This window comes from Gavialis gangeticus, unplaced genomic scaffold, assembly GCF_001723915.1.
Source record: "Gavialis gangeticus isolate Ggan-Ray unplaced genomic scaffold, GavGan_comp1, whole genome shotgun sequence".
NCBI lineage: Eukaryota > Metazoa > Chordata > Crocodylia > Gavialidae > Gavialis > Gavialis gangeticus.
The window spans coordinates 21,159,760-21,179,408 of NW_017729011.1; the positions used below are offsets into that span (position 1 = coordinate 21,159,760).

Consider the following 19,649-nt stretch of genomic DNA (forward strand, 5'->3'; position numbering starts at 1 on the left):
CCCTCCAGGTGATGAGAGATGCATGGGTTATGACTACACTTAGCATTCTGAAACTCCTGAAGGCTCTGTAATGACGAATAGCCTGACAAAATCTGACTGTGCTAAATGCTGGAAAATGTCCTTATTAAATGGGCATTACTGGGGCCAAAGGTGCCATTAACCAAGCGGGTAGCTGCTGGCTGCAAAATGAGCCATTTAATTGGGAAAAGGCACTGCCTAATAACAGTGGATTCCTAAAAGAATGCTAATAAGGTTGTTGTGGTTGTTGCTGTGCGAAGACTCATGCATTAAGATGTGACTGTTTAATTTAAAATTACTGGCTTTTAACCCTGAAAAACATGTTCGAGTTCTCACGAGCCTTTAATCAGATCAAGGTTTCCACAAGGGGTAGTGAGCACCTAATAAGGCTTTTGGAAAACTTCACCTTATCAGGTAGAGCTTTCTTTTTTTACTGAAATCCTCAGGAAATGTGCTGAGTTCCATTGTACTGCTCACAAATCAGCACGGACAAAACTGGGAAGGAATAGCCGAAGATCGGGTGGAATTGAGGCGTTAAAACACAGTGGCTCTTGGGCAGATGGTCAGCACTCCATGTTTTTGAAAGGGGGCAGAGGGGGCTCCAAAATCTTTGCAAATATTGGCTTACTACCATTTAGAGCAGTTTACACTGTACAGTGGAGTCCTCTGGAATTAAGTCTTTACCAGCGCTTACGGCGTATTCAAGTCGCAAATAACAAAAATGTAAATATTGAATTTTTAGGAACTGAGCTTTTGTGACCTCCATCTGTCTCAGTGGAAAGGCAAATAAATGTGCAAAAAAGTGATCAGAATAATTACAGTTCTTATGAGATGCAGAGAAGAATTTAAGTTAATGGCTTTTTTGGACAAACTGCATAATTAAGGTAATGGTCTGACTTAAACCAATGATTACTCGGAGATTCAGAGATGAGAGTAATCCTCTTACGTAATGAAAGGTCACTGTTCCAGGGCCTGGGTACAAGGAAATGAATTGAAGATGCAAGCTGTATGTTGTAAGCATTCACTTAGATGGCAGTTTGGAAAATGGATTAGCACAAAAACTTCACCTTAAATTCAACCATTTTTCAAGGTATTTTTGTGTGCAGTTCCCTGCAGGGGAGTGCATCACCAGGCTGCTTCCGTCGGAGGGGTCAGATTAGGACTTTGACAGGTTTAATACAGTATCAGGCCTTTGATAGTTTATTTTTCAAGGGAAAATGCAATATAAGGTCGAGCGATTTTTATTTGTCATGGGACGTTTTTCAAGTTTATATTATTACATATTTAAAATTAAACTACATGTCCTAAGAACATCTGAGTTGGTTAGAAACAGAACTGATGCATAGTTGGATGTGCCCTGAACTATGACAATATTGCTAAATGTAGTTATACGGCACAAATTTGGGGAATTAAAAAGCACAGACATGTAATTGAGAAAATCTTACTGAAGGGTATAGTGAGATACTAAGTTAAGTAAACTGGAAACCACTAAGAAAATTTGTTTAAAAATTCCAGTTGTGGCACATTATGCAATTTAATATTACCATAAAGGCCTGTGTGAAGGACCAATTTAGCTTAGGGTTGCCTCAGAAGCGATGCTTTCTATATAGCAGTAATTTCTTCAAACATGGATATTCCTGTAAGTAGGTCTCTGCATCCTATTGGTTCATTAACTGCCCTTGGCTCTAGCTGCAGCTCTTGGCTCTGGTAGTAAGATTGGGGCTTTGTATCGAACCTTATTCAATATGCCTGGAAACCACTGCCACTCTATAATATTAGTGAAAGTAGGAGCCCAAAGGAGAGGAAGCAATTTGCATAATAGCAAAGGAATAAAACCTCAGGACATAACTAGGAGCCAGATCCAATCTGCTGGAGTGCGCTTGAAAAACGAAAAGTTTACCCTTGGCAAGGCCTGGTTTCCCTTTTGAGCTTAAAAAAAACAAAAAAACCTAAATCCCTGCATTCAAAATAGACTTCAGAAGGCCCAGGGCTTAGGTCTGTGGCATGCTGGGTAATGCTCTTTCTGGCTGTGAAGGCGACCAGTTTCAATACCAAGAGCCAAAATTCAAGATTGTTTTCCTAGGGTAATCCCCTGCTTGCTGAGTGGCAAAGGGACGGTATCAGGTTAAAGAATGGAAGAGAGCTGCTCAGCCTAGGTCTAGGTCAGATAGGAGCGGGGGCAGGTGGCAGATAGAGCAGAAAGCCGAGCAGCAGATCAGGCAGAGAAAGGGGCTAATTTATGGCACACCTGCCAAGAAGGTTGGCCCCCATTGCTCTAAGCTAAAAAAAACTTTCCTGGCATTGCTGTGTCTGCTAAAGAAGTGTATACCTCAAACCTACCCCACCCAACTTCCTGCTTTCTCCACCCTTCCAGTATGGATGGGAGGATAGTGAAGGCAGGTGGGGACATCATGAATGTGGCAGAAAACCCTTTCCTGCTGGCATCAGCTAGGTGCCCATGATGGGGCTCTGCTGGCAGTGGCAGTGCCATACTACAGGTAAGTCCTTAGTACATCTCTCACCCTCCTTACACCCCTCCTCTTGCAGGCCCTCAGCATAGACATTACACTGACATGGATTCTTTAACTATGTGGCTTATCGTGGCTTCATGCACTCTTAATTTGGTGCCTGCTCCTCTAGGTGGGTAGTGGCTTCGCATCAATCCCAAGCCAGCCTGCCCAGCCTCTGGTTTTGATTTGGGAGATGGAACAAGGACTCTGCCTTCCTAGTCCGACCTACTCAACTTTAAAATTCAGCATTAATGCTCCATTCCTCCTTGGCTGGTCGGCAGGTAGGAGCACACTGACATTACACAGTAATGACTGGGTGGTATTAGTGACATAAAAAATCCTTGTGATGAAGAAAGGAATGCAGAAAATAGCCCACCATTTGCTAAGCTGTCCCAGGCCCTTAATTTCTTTTCTGAATGACCCATCTCCTGAAGCTGGTGGTTCACTGTAGTTCCACAGTCCAATACAGAAACTTGATATAGGTATGCCACAAATTGTTGTCTGTTGTTATGACCCTAGGTTCTTACAGACTTAACAGCAGCACAGGTGCTTATGTCTGGCCCTCGATGCTAGCATGACTTGTCACCCTCTCATAGCATATTAGCTGCCTGATATCTGAGTAATGCCCATACGCCACTGTGTTGGGATGCTGGGACCCAGATCTAGGAAAGTACAAAGCTGCTGAACTCCAGTTAATGTCAGTGAAATCAAGGAATGGGCGTTAAAAAGTGACTAAATACGTTGGGTACTTGCACTTCAATTAGTCATCGTAATAACTTTCCTGGAAAACCAATTTAATTCTGCAAAGCTGTCTTTTGGTGAGCTGAATCCTAGGCTAAATAGTCCCTGAGTCACAACTGACTTTGGAGATCCAGAGATGCTGAACAATGGACGGAAGACTTTCTCGCTGAACAATGGGCGGAAGACTTTTTCTCCCTGCTGCAATCAGAAGAGAAAATCGTATTTATTTATAGTGTGCAAGGCACTCAGAAGCTGTACTGACTAACAAGTAAGGTCTTTAAGTGCACACATTCATTTGCTGCTTACACTTGATGCTTACTTTTAAGAACATTTATTTGAAATTCTTATTTTCTTATATCCTGGGGCTCTTCCATTCACCGATGATGCCTCAGGGTTTGTGTAACCTAGCAATCATGGCAGCAGCAAAGGAAACTCCACAGAGTTGGTATTTGAAGTCTCCTAGTTTGTAACCTCATTGCCTACGATGCACTAGTTGAAATGTGCTGTAAGCACTACAGCTCGTGAACACAACGGGCAGTGGTATAAATACATTCTCTGACATTTTCTCCTATCAGCTTTGTTAGTGCTCTAAGAATAAACTCTTACTGCTATTTTGATCTTTGTGCATTTTCCATTTTTGCCTCCATGTTCAGATATTCTCAGAAGAGCAGCTGGATGAAATAATGTATAAAGAAATTAAAAGTTTTCAGCCACCTCCTCCCAATCTGTCATGACATTTCATTTAAGTGCCAGTTTAAAGAGAAAAACTTCGCAAACTATTCTAAAATGAATTGCATTTATGTAGTCGCAACCTTGCAAGTAATATATGTTTTACCCATTCTGGCATTTGTGACTTTTTTTTCTTTGAGTACATACAGGACATTATTCAAACTGGTTTCTGCCTCCACTAGCCAAAGCTGGGAAATTTTGCTCATGCCTAGACTGTATTGTTTAAAAATACTTGAACCTGGCATCAGTCTACAATGCTAGTATAAGGCAAGACTAGATTGTGTGGCCTTCCCTGTGCATTTCAAGGCTCTGTCTCCTTCTTACCTGATATAACTGCACAGTATTTAACAAATCTGAGAAATTCTTGCACTCAACGCAATGCATCTTTAGCCTTGTTCCCTCCTGCCGCCTTGCCACTACCCTAGGGTAGAGCCACACATGCTAAACCATGGCAGTAAGAATCTGCTTTTTAAATTTCCTTTAATGCAACACATCTCTTGAGCCAGGAAAGGAAGGATGTGGTCCCATTCTAAATAGGATGCAAGGTTTTGGGGAATGGTAGAAACGGTCCACTGTACCTGCACACCATGGAAATGACTATAAACTGTAAATGAATGACTTGGAGAGGGAGTGTTCATTTTTGTCAATACTGGTTTTATTTGAATAGCTGTTGGCTTAACTAATTCTATCTCTGTTAGACACATCGGGTACCTTCAGCATCAAGCTTCACCTTCCCATTGTAGACTCTTATAGAGAAGGGACTTTGATATCATTTACAGTTATGTTATATCATCCACGAACCTCCTGACTTTTACCCTCCTGACTTCTTGTTCATTTGGAAAACCAGTGGCATGAAGACTTCTTTAAAAGGTAAAGAGACAGTGCCGGTCCTCTGGGAAAATGTAGGTTACAATCAGCTTTCAAGCCTTCATTTATAAAGCAACTGGACTATGAATAATAATCTCCAGAAATTTGAAGAGGATTATTTGTATGTATATATTTTGAAAAGCACCTTTTTCCTAGTAGAAAAGCAAAAATAATTTGTCAATGTGGTTGGTTGCCATAGAAATATAGGATAGTAGAACAATAGCCATGGCAACTACATCTGAATTTATCATCATTAAAACTGAATTCCAGGCTGACTGGAAAACCTCCAAACCTTTTCCTCCCAAACTCTCCCCTTTTATAATAGCAGATGCCCTGCATATGCCAGTCTAAAGCTTCGGTTTACTTGCATCTTTGCACTGTTGATAGGAAGTTAAATGTTGCTTGCTTGTACAAAAAAAGTACCTCCACACCAAAATAAATAAATAAATGATTGAAAAGCCAAAGATGCTTAACCTTCTGGTAGATGAATTACTGTGTTGCAAAGCTGGCCTCTCTGGGAAGCAAGTTACAATGACTGCATGCTAGATTTAAAGCATCGCTGACACTAAAACATTTTCTCCATAAATAACGGTGAGAGGTAATGATGATCCTATAGAACTAATAGAAGGAAACGCTGGTATCTTCTCTCCAAAGGGCTCATAAGTTTAGAGCTGTGACACTAAAGATTGCCTTCAGAGGCCATATATTTCGAGAGGGACTTTTTTTTTTTCTTCCACTGATTGTTTCCCAAATGTGCGCTTCGCTTCGCTAACCAACTGTTGTTGGATAACTGGCATATGGTCTGTCAATATGAGTAAAATGCTTAGAAAATGGAGAACAAGCTAACTGTAGTTCACAGAAATTAAACTCTTCCCCTCCATCCGTGGCCTGAAAGGGTTGTTATAATTGAACATAAATGGGGTCTGGAGTCTGAAAGCAGGGAGTGGTCAGGCAGCCAACTGAGAGGCTTTCCTTGTTGCCAACTGAAGTATTGCCTCCGTTTAATCGTGGGCAAAGAAACGTGCTAATGCGGTATTAGCTTTTTGCTTTTGCAAGCAAAGCTTGGCTTCATTTTAAAATGATTAAGTGAAGCAAAGCGCTTGGACCTGAATTGGCATTTGAACACTGCTGATTTCCCTTTATATGGAAAGTTTGTACTATTAAAAAAGGCCCAAGGCCCACACGAGCCCAGGTAACCTGTTGAGCTAGTGCGGTTGAGGTATGCCAGCTTCTGTGGACAACCCCAAACAAGGGAGCGGTGCAGCCCCCATTATTTCTGGCTCAGAATCTCAGCCTTAGTAATGACACGTTCCCCTTTACAGGGGGGTTGACAAGTGAAAGCCCTGAGCAAGTCTGGAATGAGATATCTTAACTGCTAGCACATAGCAGTTATATACGTTACTGTATTCACCGTGTGTCTTAGGTCTGAGACTTTCTATAGGTCTGGTTCATGGGAATCACTGTGTACCTTCAACTGCACTCCTCTTATAAATGTCCAAAACAACATGTTGGGGTGGTTCATTTTTCTAGCAGGCAGCCATGCCATCCTCTGCCAGTATTAGCAGCAATTTGAGCAGCCTGGAATTTCCCAGCCCCCCTCTTTACAGAAGTCAGGCACTTTAAATAGATGCATAACATTAACCAAAAGTGTAAGCACACATGGAAAAGCCTCTCTGTCTGCTCCCTACACAACAGCTGCATTCGAGAGTGCCTGATTCAGATGTTAAAAAAAATTAATAATTGTGCAAGTTCCTCTGGGTATGGTAACCCACCATTCGAAAATATCACAAGGAAGCTGGTCTTTAAAAGGCTGCTGTTTGCTATTGATGTACCCATGCGAGTCACATAAAAGCTATTTATTTACATCAGAGGTGTTCATCAAAATAAAATGTGACAACTACAACGCGATAATTATTTCCCTCTTTTTCCACTTCTGATTGTTCCTGGATTAAAAAGAAAGATGGCTACAATTAGACCCTGCTTCTCTCCCCCACCCCCACCCCATCAGCTTCTTCCTGAAGTCCCATTCAGCCAGGTTGTCTGTATTCCTACTCTGCATCATACCCTCACAGGCCTAAAAAATGCTATCGATGATGCTACCGAGTGGTTCAGGTCAGGATGCTTTTTTTTTTTTCAAGAAGGAAAAGGGGCTACAGCTATGCCAAGCTCCCTGCTTATGGTGTGTTTCTGTTGGGGGAGCAAATGAGGAAAGACCTTTGACCTGCTGGACCCCCTCCCCACCATGAAATTCCATTTTGGTAACCCCCAGTTGTGTTTTCCCCATTAGGAATATTTGGTATTGGAAATCTTCTTCCACAGCAAAGTCTTGAGATTGTTCAACACAAGTGAGTGGTGCACTTCCATCTGGCTAGCCAGGCCGCTCAGAGTCATGCACGTTCGTAGCTGCTTCTGCAGCTCTTCTCTCAGGTCGGACGGCGCTCCGTACAGCAAGTAGTCCTGCAGGAGCCTGCAGACTTTAGCTAGGTTGGGCTGGACCACCTCGCTTTTGCACTGTTTCATGAGTTTGTCACAAGTGGCCATGCAGTCCTTGCCGTAGGTGCAGTCCACGTTCTGCTCACAGTGACGTCCTTTGAGGAAACCTCTGATTGTCATCTCGGTGGCCACCTTCCTCAGATTGACCATTTTGAAGTCATACTTGTCGTTGTACCCCACATTCTTAAAGCTGGTCTCGCAGATGTAGAAGTTCCCGTATGTGCCGTGGAATATCTCCTCCACAAACTCCAGGAGGCCAATGGCGATTTTGGCTCGCCTGGGCCAAGCTGGGGCGAACCACTGATGAACGAGTCGGTGGATGGCAGAGGGCAGCAGTGGCTGGAGGAAGCGAGGGACATCCATGCCATAGAGAGAGTTGTGAGGGATCTTCTCTGTGATGTACAGGTCCCCACAGTGCCCCAGCAGCTTGGATGTGTGCTCCTTCTCATGCAGGGAGAGCATGAGGAGGAATTCATTCAACTGAAGAAGCGCCCAGATGGACTTGGCCTCTGCCAGAGACACTTTCCCATCTCGGTTCACATCAGCCATTGTGATGATTTGGTTCACCAAGGCTGCCAGGGATGTCTGATCTCCGAGGTTAGACTGCAAGTAAATGAGGAATTGCATCAGCTCCTTTAAACATGCCATGTCCTGCTTGAGCACTGTATATATCAGAGGCGGACATTATTTTGGGCGGGGGGCCACTTACCAAGTTTTGGCATGCTGTCAAGGGCTGCATTTACCTCTCCGGCGCAGGGAAGTAGGAACAGCCCCACAGTCCCAGGCCAGAAGCCTCTGCTAGGTAGAGGCTTCTGGTTGGGGAGGCAGGGCTGGAGGGGCCTCGCTGCTGGGTCCTGCTGCCAGCTTCCCCTGGGTCCTATTGTCCCTGACTCCTGTCATCTTTGACAGGCATCCAGGAACAAATAAATATTATTTTTTTTTAATTTTTTAGGAGCCCCGTTAGCCAGATAGAATGGCCTGGAAGGCCGGATCCAGCCCCTGGGCTGTATTTTTCCCACCCCGGTATATATTAACCCATGGAGCAGAGTACATGGGTGCTCTGCTCCTAACATGTTCCTCTTGACCAACTGCAGTGCAAATTCCCTGCTGTGCCCCAATGATTACAGCTGGACCGCTATACGTACCAGCATCTTGGAGCAGCCTGAGAGTGCTCCAAACCCTAAGAAATCTTCAAGGGTGCAGCTTAAGTACAGCAAATGCTGATCAAGCCCTTGACACAGTTGGGACCTGTCCCAAGGGAGATGCAGCAACTATTGACTCAATGCCTCCAGCCATGTGTTCAGAGGACCCCCCTCCCTTGCAATAGGAATGACACCCTCATTACAAAAGAAGTAAAAGTTCAATTTCTGCAAAGCAAACTGGCAAAATACGATTTAAAAGTCAAAGGAAGGAGTAGCTACCTGCGTTAGGTGCAGCCATGCTGTGCGGTGAACTGCTACGTTGCCCAGGGGCAGCGGAGATTCGTGCTAATGAAAAAATAGCACTTACCTTAATGTAGCTTTGAGAGGCTGCTCTTGTGAGCTACATCTTTTGTGTTTTAACCTACTTCCTACCAGCAAGTGCAGCTAGACAAATAAGCTCGTAGGAGGGGAAGGAATCTAGCCTGTTGATATGAAAGCAGCGCAAGTGTTCCTCAAATTTCTGAAACAGCTACTCTATGGTAAGTCTGGCAGCGGACTGGAGTCCAATAATTGATCCATTCCAGGAGAATTGTTTTAGAGTTAAGGTTGATGCCAGTTCTCAGAAAGTCACAAGGAGGCCTGTAGCTATGAGTGGCAGGAGCCTGAAAACCTTGGTTTTCATCTGCATCAAATGAGTTTGACAATTCTTTGCCTGGAGCACAGGGTTGATCCCCACCTCCTTCTTCTAGATGGAGGAGACTGTCACTAATTTCAACCTTGCTAGTTTTCCTAACACGGTGACTTCCAATGTCATCTGCCAGCCTGGCTCAAGATAAGCTGTCACAGGCCTTAACTCAGAGTGACATCCACATGGCTGATGATAGCCAAGGGACATCTTTCACCCTGGAGGCTTTCTTCCTCCTCTGTAAACACGCTTCTGTAACACAAAATACAGGGCTTGCTTCATCCACAGCAGAAATACGGCCAGCTTGGGAGCGAACAACAGCTACATAGCCGCACACAGCAAGGCTACACGCCGCGTGCAGGACTGGAGGTGTGCAAGATCTCAGCGAGGGAAGTGGAGAGCGTCTTTATAACTGCTTGAAAGTTGACTGGGACTAGAACAGCATGTGAATTGGAGCCTGGGTTTAAAATTCATTTATGTTTCAGAGTTAAAAGTCAGCAGAAATGAACACGCTCACCAGCAAAATGTTCAAGAAGTCTTGACTCAGTGAATTGCAAATCAACATGAGGATTGAATTTACATTCACACTGACTGTCCCCTGACTTTTCTGGCATGTTTCCTAACCGAGGGGTTCCTGCAGTCTCTTTCTTTGTTATCTGCCGCTACCGGCATTATCCTGAGTATCACAAAATGCTGCATGAAAAGCCCTACCCTGGAACCAGTGGCTCTGGACAGAGACCTTCAGCCCTGAGGTCTGTGCTCTCACGGGGAGGGAAGTCCATAATTAGTTTTGCTCCCTCCACAGGGCCAAGTGCCATTCCCTGGCCCCAGGGTTTCAGGAGGGAGGGGATATAATACACCGTCATGAAACACACAGGCAGAGAGCTCGCTCTGCGCCACACTGACTTTTAGGAAATTCAGGAGCATCTCCCTGAACTCATCCATCGATGTCCCTCTGGTCGGCTTGTCAAAGAGTACCAGGTCCCTCCGGGGAGCAGAATCGGGGTTGCTGTCTACCTTCAAGGCCTCCTCGATGCCACATTTAATGATCACCTCTTTCTCCTTCCAGAGCCCGCTGTAAACCTGGACCAAAGGAAAGGGAAGGGGTCAAGCAGGGATGGATGGAAAGTCAATGCAAGGGATTAGCTGGTGGGTTCTTGAGAGGGAGGGATGTGAGGACAGCCCAGAGGCCATGAGCCCACGGGGAGAGATTAATGAGGCTCCAGGCACCCGTTTCAACTGCCTGCAGTGAAGAGCAGGCTGGCTGCTGCAGTGACAGGACACTTGGAGCTTCTCAACAAGTTTGGCAGTGGCAGGGCAGGCGTCCCTGGCATTGCTCTGTCATCCTGCACCAAGCAAAGGGGCAAGAGGGAAGGACCTGCCCCTAGCTCAACCCTTGACCTAGCAGGTGGTGGAGGTTTGGGGAACATGCACACCAGCCTCCCAAGCCAAAGACGTGAGTTAAAGGAGCTGCCCACTGCACTCAAGTCACCTCCCAAGTAGGCCCAGCACTAACCCAAGGCTTCCCCTCCAGCCAGACTTTATATCCCACGTGCCCGCCATGCCAGTGCCCCCGCGCAGCCCTACCCACCTGCTGCGTGGGGGACGAGGAGAGGCAGTGCTGGAACACGAGCGTGTGTTCGTCACACAGGTCCCTGCACGTCGAGCCGGAAATGATCCCCTTCTTGTACTGGTCACACTGGGGAGAGGCAGAGTCGTGAACCAGTTCGTTAGCAGGGTCGCTCATTCCTGCGCTGGGAGAAGCTGCGCCTGGAGCTCAGCTCCCAGAACAGCCACCTGCCATCCTCGACCCTACCCCCATAGCCCCCGGCCCAGCCACAGGCAGCCTGGCTCTTGCTGCTGCCCAGAGCAGTTGAGAAGCAAATTCCCCCGGTTTAACTTCAACCCCAGGTTGTCACCGAGCCTCCAGAGCAACCGAGGTCCCCCTGCACCCTTCCCTTCTAGTTCTGTTTCCTCAAGCAAGGATGCCCAGAGCCCTCTGTACAGCGCTGCTGCTCCGTGCCTCAGTTTCCCCACAGGTCAAACCATCTGAGCGTGCTGCTACTTGCTGATTACTTCTCTGCACTGGGACCAGACAGTTGCAGCTCCCTGAGCTCCTACCAGTGCATTCATAGCCAGTTAATGGGGAAGCCTGGCCTCTGCAGTGACTTTAGGGGGAGTTATGGTGGGGAAGGACCCGTGCATTAGAGAGCAAAGGGTGAGAGGCAGCTGGGCTCTGGCTTTGTGACCCACGTGCACATAAATACAATGAAGCCAGCCACAGCGGAGAGGCTTCGCTGTAGCCTGTGAGCTGTTGCCACCGATTTTCTTCTCCCGTGGCCGATGTGAAGTCCAGGGGCTCGGGACTAAGGAGTCTGCTCCTCCCGGCGTGGGAGGTAAACGGGCAGCCCCAAGAGCCCAGCCACAGCCTTGCGATCACCCCAAGAAATCTGCGGCCTGCCAGAAACAGGGCTGGGTTTGTTTTATGGGCAGAGCCCAGAAAGAGGAGAGGCCCCTGTGGTTTCTTTCCTGTTTACCCAGGATTGGAGATAGCCAGCTATTCATTAATTTAAAAAAATAGCTATCCTCAAGTAGCTCTCAGAGATGGGAGCTCTCACACAAAATCGTTATCAAAAACCATTTACTATAGACTTACTGGGTGTGACTCAGCATTCGGACTGGCTAATAATTAAGCACGTAGCAACTTGCTGTATATCGCCAGGGTTTGGCTGGTTGCTTTGCTTTCAGTCTGCTCAGAGGGGAAATCTCCTGCTTTAAAAGCAGATCTGCCTGGCATGACTGCTAGCCTCACGTTAGAGAGTAATACAATACCCAGGGCGACCCTAAGTGATAGAGTAGAAAAAATATATAGCTACTCCCTTGTTTTGTAAGTTGTGCATTGATAACGGCATTTGGTTGCTGGTCAGTTTGTCCAGTTCCTGCGTTGTGTGGGTCCTTCATACAGTGGCAACAGGAAAAACCCCACTGGAAAATGTGACCATGAGGTGTGCAGGGGATGCAGCAGAAAGGAGCGTCTGAAATGACAAGACTCGCTTTCAGGCGGATGGGATGGAGCCCTCTGATGCTTGAGGACCTGTGACGAGAAGAAGTCAGAGCTTCTTGCTTCTCCTTCCAGTGACAGACGGGGAATAGCTCATGCTGCATTGTGAAAGCCAGGACGCTGCTGCTGAAGTCCCAGATTTATTGCTTAATTTCTTCCTGGCACGCATGTTGTTGCGGACAAAAGTCACGCGCCCTCCTGAAATCTCTGGGCCAGCCCTGGATCTGGGGGCAGCACACCCAGGGAACCCTTGAAATGGGACTTTTAGCCCAGGGATTTGGTGAGGGGCCACAAAACAACAGCTCCTAGCATGGTGTGGATGTGGCTATGCTCTTTCTAGTTCTGGTGGGAGCTGCAGGCTACCTCCTGAACCAAACACTGGATAAGAGCATTCTCTCAGGCCAATTAGCAGCATCTCCCAGCAGACCTAATAAGCACACACAAGGCCATGTCACAGCAGCTGCACACACTGGGGAGGAAAGGAAAGTAGATTTTCCCATCCCAGGAGGTCTGTGTCCTGGAGGTAGTCCTACTACAACTGGTTGTCTTATTGTGCACAGGTATTATATTTCTTTAGGGAGGGACAAAGTGCTGGGTCCTGATTTTTGGGAGGAAGGGTTCGTTACCTGGTTAATCACAGAGCAGAGGTCACATCTAGTCCAACCCCCTGCTTAAGGCAGCACAAGCCCTGTCCAAACCCCCCCAGACAAATCTATCCTCTTGACTCTGGTTATCTGCAGTTGCAGGGGGCTGGCCTCAGTCCCAAATGTCTTTGGGAGCTGCTGTGTGCCTGATCGGATGCACGTGAGGACACTTGATGAGAGGGTCCCACAAAGGGCTGATCAGGAGCAGCCCCAGGTGCAGGCAGTGCCCAAGTGGGAGACGAGCCACACCTGCCCTTGGGTGCCCGGCTGATTGGGAGAGCGAACTGACGCCCTGGCACAGGTTAAAAAGGGCTTGTTGGAGGGCTGAGCCCCTTTTGCTGGGCTGGGAGGCTGTTGGGGCTCTGGGGAGGAAGCATTTGGTAGGGGATTTTCTGAGGCAAAGATGAGATGAAGGTGATTTTGCACTCAACTTGCTTGAGCAACTGCTAGCAAAGGAAAGGGGGTGTTGAAATCAGCTGGGGTCTGACCCCTTCTTAGGTCAATGCAAGGAAAGCAAAGCCTCTAAGTTGTGCTGAAGGAAGCTGCTGGGGCAGGTATAGCCTCTCTGGAGGTAAATCAGCAGTGAGGATGGGAGAAGAGCAATGGAGAAGGGGTCTAGCTAGGCCATGGGGTGGGAGTGCGTCTCTACACAGCTAACTAAAACGTGCCACAAGCCCAGCCCTGCACAGGGAAGCTGCAATTGCAGTGCAGCCCTGGAGAGATGGTGTCCTCCAGTGACCCTGCGAGTGCTGCATCTGCTTGCCTGGGCTCCAGAGCTGCTGGATCTGCCCTGGCAGCATCCCAGAGAGCCACTGGAGGCCTCCACGGGGCCGGGCTTGAAATCTGGGCTGCAAGGGAAAGAAGCAGAATGAGTGCAAACCAAGTATTAGGTGAGGCAGGATGGGGACAGAGCCCTTCACAACCTGGACTCGGAGGGCTGCTGCTATGGCAGGGGTCTATAAGCCCCCTTGCTGTGCTCAAAATCCACTACACGCGAGCAAAACACAGGCCATGCCCCAGCGCCTCCATCTGCGCATTATGAGCTCTGAGCTGGGGATTGTCCTCTAACCCTGATGGTCCAAATTGCACGTGTTGTCAGCACTCAGGAGCCTGATGCAGGCTTGTAGCTACCTCTACACGGGTCCAGATACAAAATATACAGCACATGGGGGCTGCGTTTTGGAAAACAGGGATGCCAGAAAGGGCCTGGGAGTCCTAGCAGGACATGAGTACCTGTGAGCTCCCACGTGGTGCACTGGGTGTGAGCAAAAGAGCAAGCCCAGAGCAGAGGGGTGGTCCTATATCTGCCTATGGTGTTGGGGACGTGGCCGTGGGATGCCGAGGTCCAGCTCGACTGTGCGCACTTCCATGGGGAGGCTGAAAGGGGAAGGGATTCGGAGAAGTGCTACGAGACCTATGGCAGAGCTGGAAAACCTCCTAGGAGGAGCCTTTTTTTTGGCTTGCTCAAAGGAGTTAAGAAGGGACTTGACTGAAGTGTGCAGGGACCTAAATGTGCGGAGGATTTCTGATAATAGAGGAACGCAGCAGGCAAGAGCCTGAATCCAAGCTAGGGATCAGGCCCAAAGGTTTTAGCCATAAGGGGGATTCACCTTTGGAGCAGCCGGCCTCAGGGGTCTATGCCGCAGGTTGGCCTAAAACAGCCGCTGTCTCTCAACCACGAGTTTGGGGCTCGAGGAAGAGGAATCCCTGTGCTTGGCAGGACAATATACCTCCTCTGGCCCCCGAGTCTAGCGATGGCTCAGTCCAGCTGGGTTTTTGTTCTGGTCTCCCTGCTCCAAAGCAAAGAAACCCAAGGGACTGGAGAAATGGCAGAGGGCTCAGAGGCAGAAAGTGACAACGATCAGACGTTGCAGGGCACCGGAGGGGCTAGATGGGGACATAATGCAAGGACAAGCCCATGAATGGCCCAAAGAAACCTCCGCTTGTGTATCACATCCATCTAGGGGGTCTGCCCTTGGGCAGGGGGTTGCCCCTCTGCCCATACAGCCCCTTGCACACGCTGAGCACTACCACACTCAGCAGCCTGTTTCTCTAGACCCTCTCACGGGCCACCGGGGCCCAAGGCCAGGACAAGCTAGCAATTGCAAAGCTCAGGCTTGCTCCCAGCCTCCTTCACAAGCCCGTGGAGCCGGCTCGGCTGCAGAGCCTGCCGCCGTCATGCAGCCGATGATGAGAGGCTGTTGTTTCCCTCCGCAGCCCGGGCCAAAGCCGTCCTGGCAGTGCCTTGTGCTTGCATTGCCTGGACGTTGTAACTGCATTTCCCCGAGCCGGTGGTGACGGTAACCAGCGTCTTCCTGGCCCCGCACCCTTCCCGCTGACGTCTCGTTAAATTGTTTTGCCGTCGTCCCGACAGTGCAAGGTCACCTTCGCTCGCCGCAGGCAGATGCTGTGATGCTGAATGATAGCCTGTTCCCAGGGAAGGGAAATCACTGTTACGACCACAAGTTGGGGCCTGGCTCAAACCTGAATGCCGTGATATCTCCACTTCCCTTCGCGTGCATCTCTTGGCTCCCCATCTGTGGTCACCGTGCTGAGACGGGCAGGTGTCTTGAGCAGCGACTCTCCCTCCTGAACAGCATCGAGCTGCTGGTCTGTGACCGGGGCTTATCCGAGCGGCCACCATTCACTTAACGGGTGGTAAGGGTCAGGGCAAGAAGGAAAGGGTCCCTCCCAGGCTGCAATGATGGATCTAACATGCCTCACCAGGTAGAGTCAGGGGTTTATTGGGCCGGAGGGCTTGCACCTGCTAGCTTTGACAGTGAAACTCCAGCACCACCGGCTCCCGGCAGGGAGGAGCCGGGAGGTGAACACACCTCTGTATAAGGCACCAGAGATGGCCGAGGAGCAGAAAGCAGAGCAGCAGATCAGGCAGAGCGGCATCTGGGGAGGGTGCAGGGCTCGTCTGCTAAAAAGGTTTGGCTCTGAGGCTCCAAGCGACTGCCAGCTCTGGCGCACGTGCAGTGGGAAGGCCACCGCAGGTCACATCCTCCGGGGACCAGGCCTGATGAGCCCCATTACTCGAGGCCTAACGACCTTCCCCTTAAGATCAGCGTGGGCACAGCCCCCCGCAGTCCTCTGCCCCCTCCTCCCCTCGCACGCGTGCCCTCGGGCCTCCCACCACCCCGTCAGCCCATCGCTCCAGCAATGCTCCCGCGGGCTTGGCACGCCGCTATTCATCTCCCTCGCGGCCGTGGTGAGCAAAAGCCATGGCGGTCAGCGGTCAGCGTGCTCCCCGCCTGCTGCTGGGGCGCTTCGGAGGAGACTCGGCCGCTCGCAACTCGGAGCCGAGCGCGAACGCGGCCGTGAGGACGGAGGGAGCGCGAGGCCCGGAGGGACAGCTGCTCCCTCCAGACTCAAGGGCTGGCCGATGGGTTGAGCAGAGATTAATAGAGGCGGGGGGAGGAGGAAGGCACTGCTGTTTTCCAGGCATCTGCCGAGTTGCATGTTCGATGCCTGAGCTGCCGTTTAATGACCCTCAGGACACGGACGACTAACCAGCCCCAGGTCCCCGCTGCTGGCTGCACCCCGCAGCCCTTTCCTGCTCCCTCGCCTCTTCCAGCACCTTAGGCCTGGCTGCCGAATGCTCCCCTTGGCCGCGCGCGGAGCAGCCACTTCATCCGAGCAGTCGTTAAATCGAGGCCTCGAGCACGGTTCATTAGAGGTCGCGTCCAGCCCCAGCGCTTGCTGAGAAATCGTGGCTTTCTTCCCGCTGCCTTCTCTCGCTCCTGGGCCTGTGCACTAAGAGCTTTGCTGTTCCCTCTGGCACGCTCCCCGAGCCATTAACGAGGTGTAATGCGGCCTTTTAATAAACACGGCTGATTAAAGAGCCCCTCTCGGTGGCGGGTGTGAGCGACGGCTCCCTTGTGACCCCCTCTCCGCGGCACGGGGCCTCATCCATCATGTGCGCCGAGCGGCTTCCTGGCCGTGCCAGCCTGTGGCGCGGAGAGCTCGGCCCGGCCCCGCATCCGTCACCCCTTCCACCTCCTCCAGAAGTGCTTCATCGGGGTGGCAGCATCACTTAGTGCCCAGAGCACCAGCCTGGGCCTGAGGACACCTGGGTCCGCTTCTCGCCTCCGCCACTGACCTCCTGGGTGACATCCCTTCCCTCCTCGGTGCCTCAGTTTCCCCACCTACACGACGCAAATGATGACAGAGTGCTTCGAGAGCGGGCCAGGAGCATCACAGAAGGCCACAGCTTCTCTGGATTCGAGCTCGGGCCCAAAGGGATGCTGCCGCTTTCCGCTGTTTTGCTAATTAGATCCACTGCCATGAGGTCGTTAACCAGGGGCCGCAGCACAACCTGGTGCTAGCAGGGCCTGCGGGGGATTCCCTCCTCCCTGCTTCCTACGAACGGTGGGGATGAGTCTCATGCGAGTGATAGATCGGATGGGCAGGCGGGGTGACCCTTGGGGTCAAACCGTGGCTCGCTCGTGGATGAGCCCCGGCCCATCAAACTCCGGCTAGAGGGGCAGACAACCTCTGTCATTAGGGAGGTCTGTTGAGATGCAGGCGGCTCTGCAGACCAGCGATGCACAGGACCCCGGTCACGGCCGGCACAGGGCATCCTCACCCAAACTGACCGCTGCCCTGCACACGGCACCTCTCACCCCATCCCCAGCCAGGATCGCCAGGAGGGCAAACATCTGCAAGGGGCAGACGCCAGACCTTGAGTCGCATCTCATGCCAAAGCCGGCTTTTTCTGCAGCACAGCCCCCGTCGGCTTCTGTCCTCGCCTCAAGGCCCTTCCAGCTCCTGCCTTCAGTCTCGGCTCCTCTGGCGCTTTCTCACGCACCTGCCCGTTGCCGTCACACTCACGTCCTGCAGAAACCAGCCCCCTCTCTGAGCCTGCCCCAAGCTGGTCCCCGATCTCCCACCCTAAGCGCATGAGTGTGCCAGACCAATACAGCTACGGGGGCTAAATACAGCACTGGGGACCATGAACCCCTCAGCACTTGCCACTTGTCAGAGAGGGTGAGACACCGCAAGCAGCATCTCCAGGTCCTCCACAGCCAGGCCGGGCAGACGGGTCTGCTGCAATGCCCGGATGCCAGCACGGGCCTCACCAGGCAGCTCTGCAATGGACAGCAGAGGTGGTACGGCAACCTCCCCGCTGCGTGTTCGGAGTACCAGTGAGTCACACGGCAGCGCTGGCATCCCCGGGGGTGGCTCCTAGACAAGCCTCTTTGCAGGTTCCCCATCGTTCTGCATCGGAGAAATGTGCCGGGGATGGCTGTCGCTCCACACGCCTCCCCTGGCAGGGCTGGGTCCCGGTGCAACACAGCCAGGAGGCCTCTGTGTATGCACCAGGGTTGCTCCAGTCTGTGCTAGCGAAGGACCTGGCCCTGAACATGATGGGCAGGGGCTGGTGGTTGCTGCTGCAGCTCAGCAACGATGCAGCAGATGCTGGACTCTCCTGGGCTGAGCTGGACATTTCTCCTACAGGTGGGAGCCAGGCTGGAGCTGCTCCCCTCCCTCTCTGCTCAAACCAGCCAGGTTTGCACACTCTGCTTCAGAGCACAGAACAAGGGGGCCAAGATGCAGCTGTCCCTGCAGCGGGGATAGTGAAGCCAGGCATGAGCCTGACCCAGCGGGGCTCTGGGAAGCCATTGCTTGCCTTGCTGCTGCAGAGCCAGGCGCCAGATCCAGAGGTAGAGACAGGAGCCAACGGGTGAGCTGAGGCATGCATTGGAGGACTCCTCCGCACTGAGCTGCAAGGGCGGTCAGCAATGCAGTGCTCTTGCCCCAGTGCCCAGGGCTGGCTCAGACCCATGCCCCCTGCGCCTGGCGCTTGCCTTCATTAGCAGAGCGGGCCACGATTTCATCCTGAGCTCCGGGGCAGGGAGGAACAACAGGGTGGAGACCCCCGAAGGGGGAGGATGGAGAGTAGGTGGTAAAACCAAAGGGCAGCCCTGCCTCGAGGCCCCTTCTCATCCTGCTGACATCTGACCAGAACCGACCTGCCTAGGGGACCCATCTGGGGAATACCCTGAGGGGCTGGGAGAGTCTCACCAGGCGGAGGCTGGGGGGAAGGAGAGTGCCTGTCTCCTCGCACGCATGTGTGCAAACACCAGCTCGCAAGTGCACTTGTATGCACACAGACACAAGCACACCCCCAGAGGTAGATGCTTCAGCTGAGAAGCAAGCATGCCCCTATACATGCTTTTAAGCAACGCATGCACACGCTAGCTGTCTTCCGTGTGCAAAATGACATGCACCTCGCAGCAGACAGGCCTCCTGCACATGCTGGGAAGTGGGGTGCACGGAGAAGCAGAGCAGCCCTGTATTCTGAGGATGCAATGCCCCACACCCAAAAGCCCCTCTCCCAGCCACAGATGCAGCAGGCGGAGGACAAGCTGCCAGCACAGCCACATGATGACTGCCAGAGGGGCAGGGACTGAGCCAGGCCGAGTGAGGGAGAAGCTGGGACATCCAGGGGAGCAGGTTTCCAAGCTGCCGTGGGCTAGTGAAATATGTCCCAGCTCCAGTCCCCTTCCCATCCTCTCCTCATCATCAGGGTTGGGGAGGCAGGGTGCTCGCTTGGACAAGGGGCCCCCATGGGCTTCTGTTGGCACAGTAACACTGGCAACGTCCTTGCTATGCATGATGCATGTGGGAGCTCCTCTTCTCCCCCCAGACTGCGGTTGGGTCTGTCCCCATCATGTTGCTCGTGCTTTGACCTGTGCACCCCAGCTGCCCTGTGAACAATTTGTGTGCTCTGGGAATGACTGCGCTGGCCAC

General features: G+C 51.1%; 1 protein-coding gene across 1 annotated transcript in view; it reads right to left on the reverse strand.

The window, feature by feature from the left end:
- Window positions 1–4,631: 4,631 nt before the first annotated feature.
- FAM69B (family with sequence similarity 69 member B) overlaps window positions 4,632–19,649 on the reverse strand; it is a 29,127-nt gene continuing 14,109 nt past the window's right edge. Inside the window, exons 3-5 of the mRNA XM_019510792.1 lie at window positions 10,777–10,884; window positions 10,092–10,268; window positions 4,632–7,961 (exon numbers count right to left, since the gene is read on the reverse strand). Of these exons, the coding sequence (XP_019366337.1) occupies window positions 7,149–7,961; window positions 10,092–10,268; window positions 10,777–10,884 (1,098 nt within the window). The 3' untranslated portion in view covers window positions 4,632–7,148. The remainder of the gene's footprint in view (window positions 7,962–10,091; window positions 10,269–10,776; window positions 10,885–19,649) is intronic.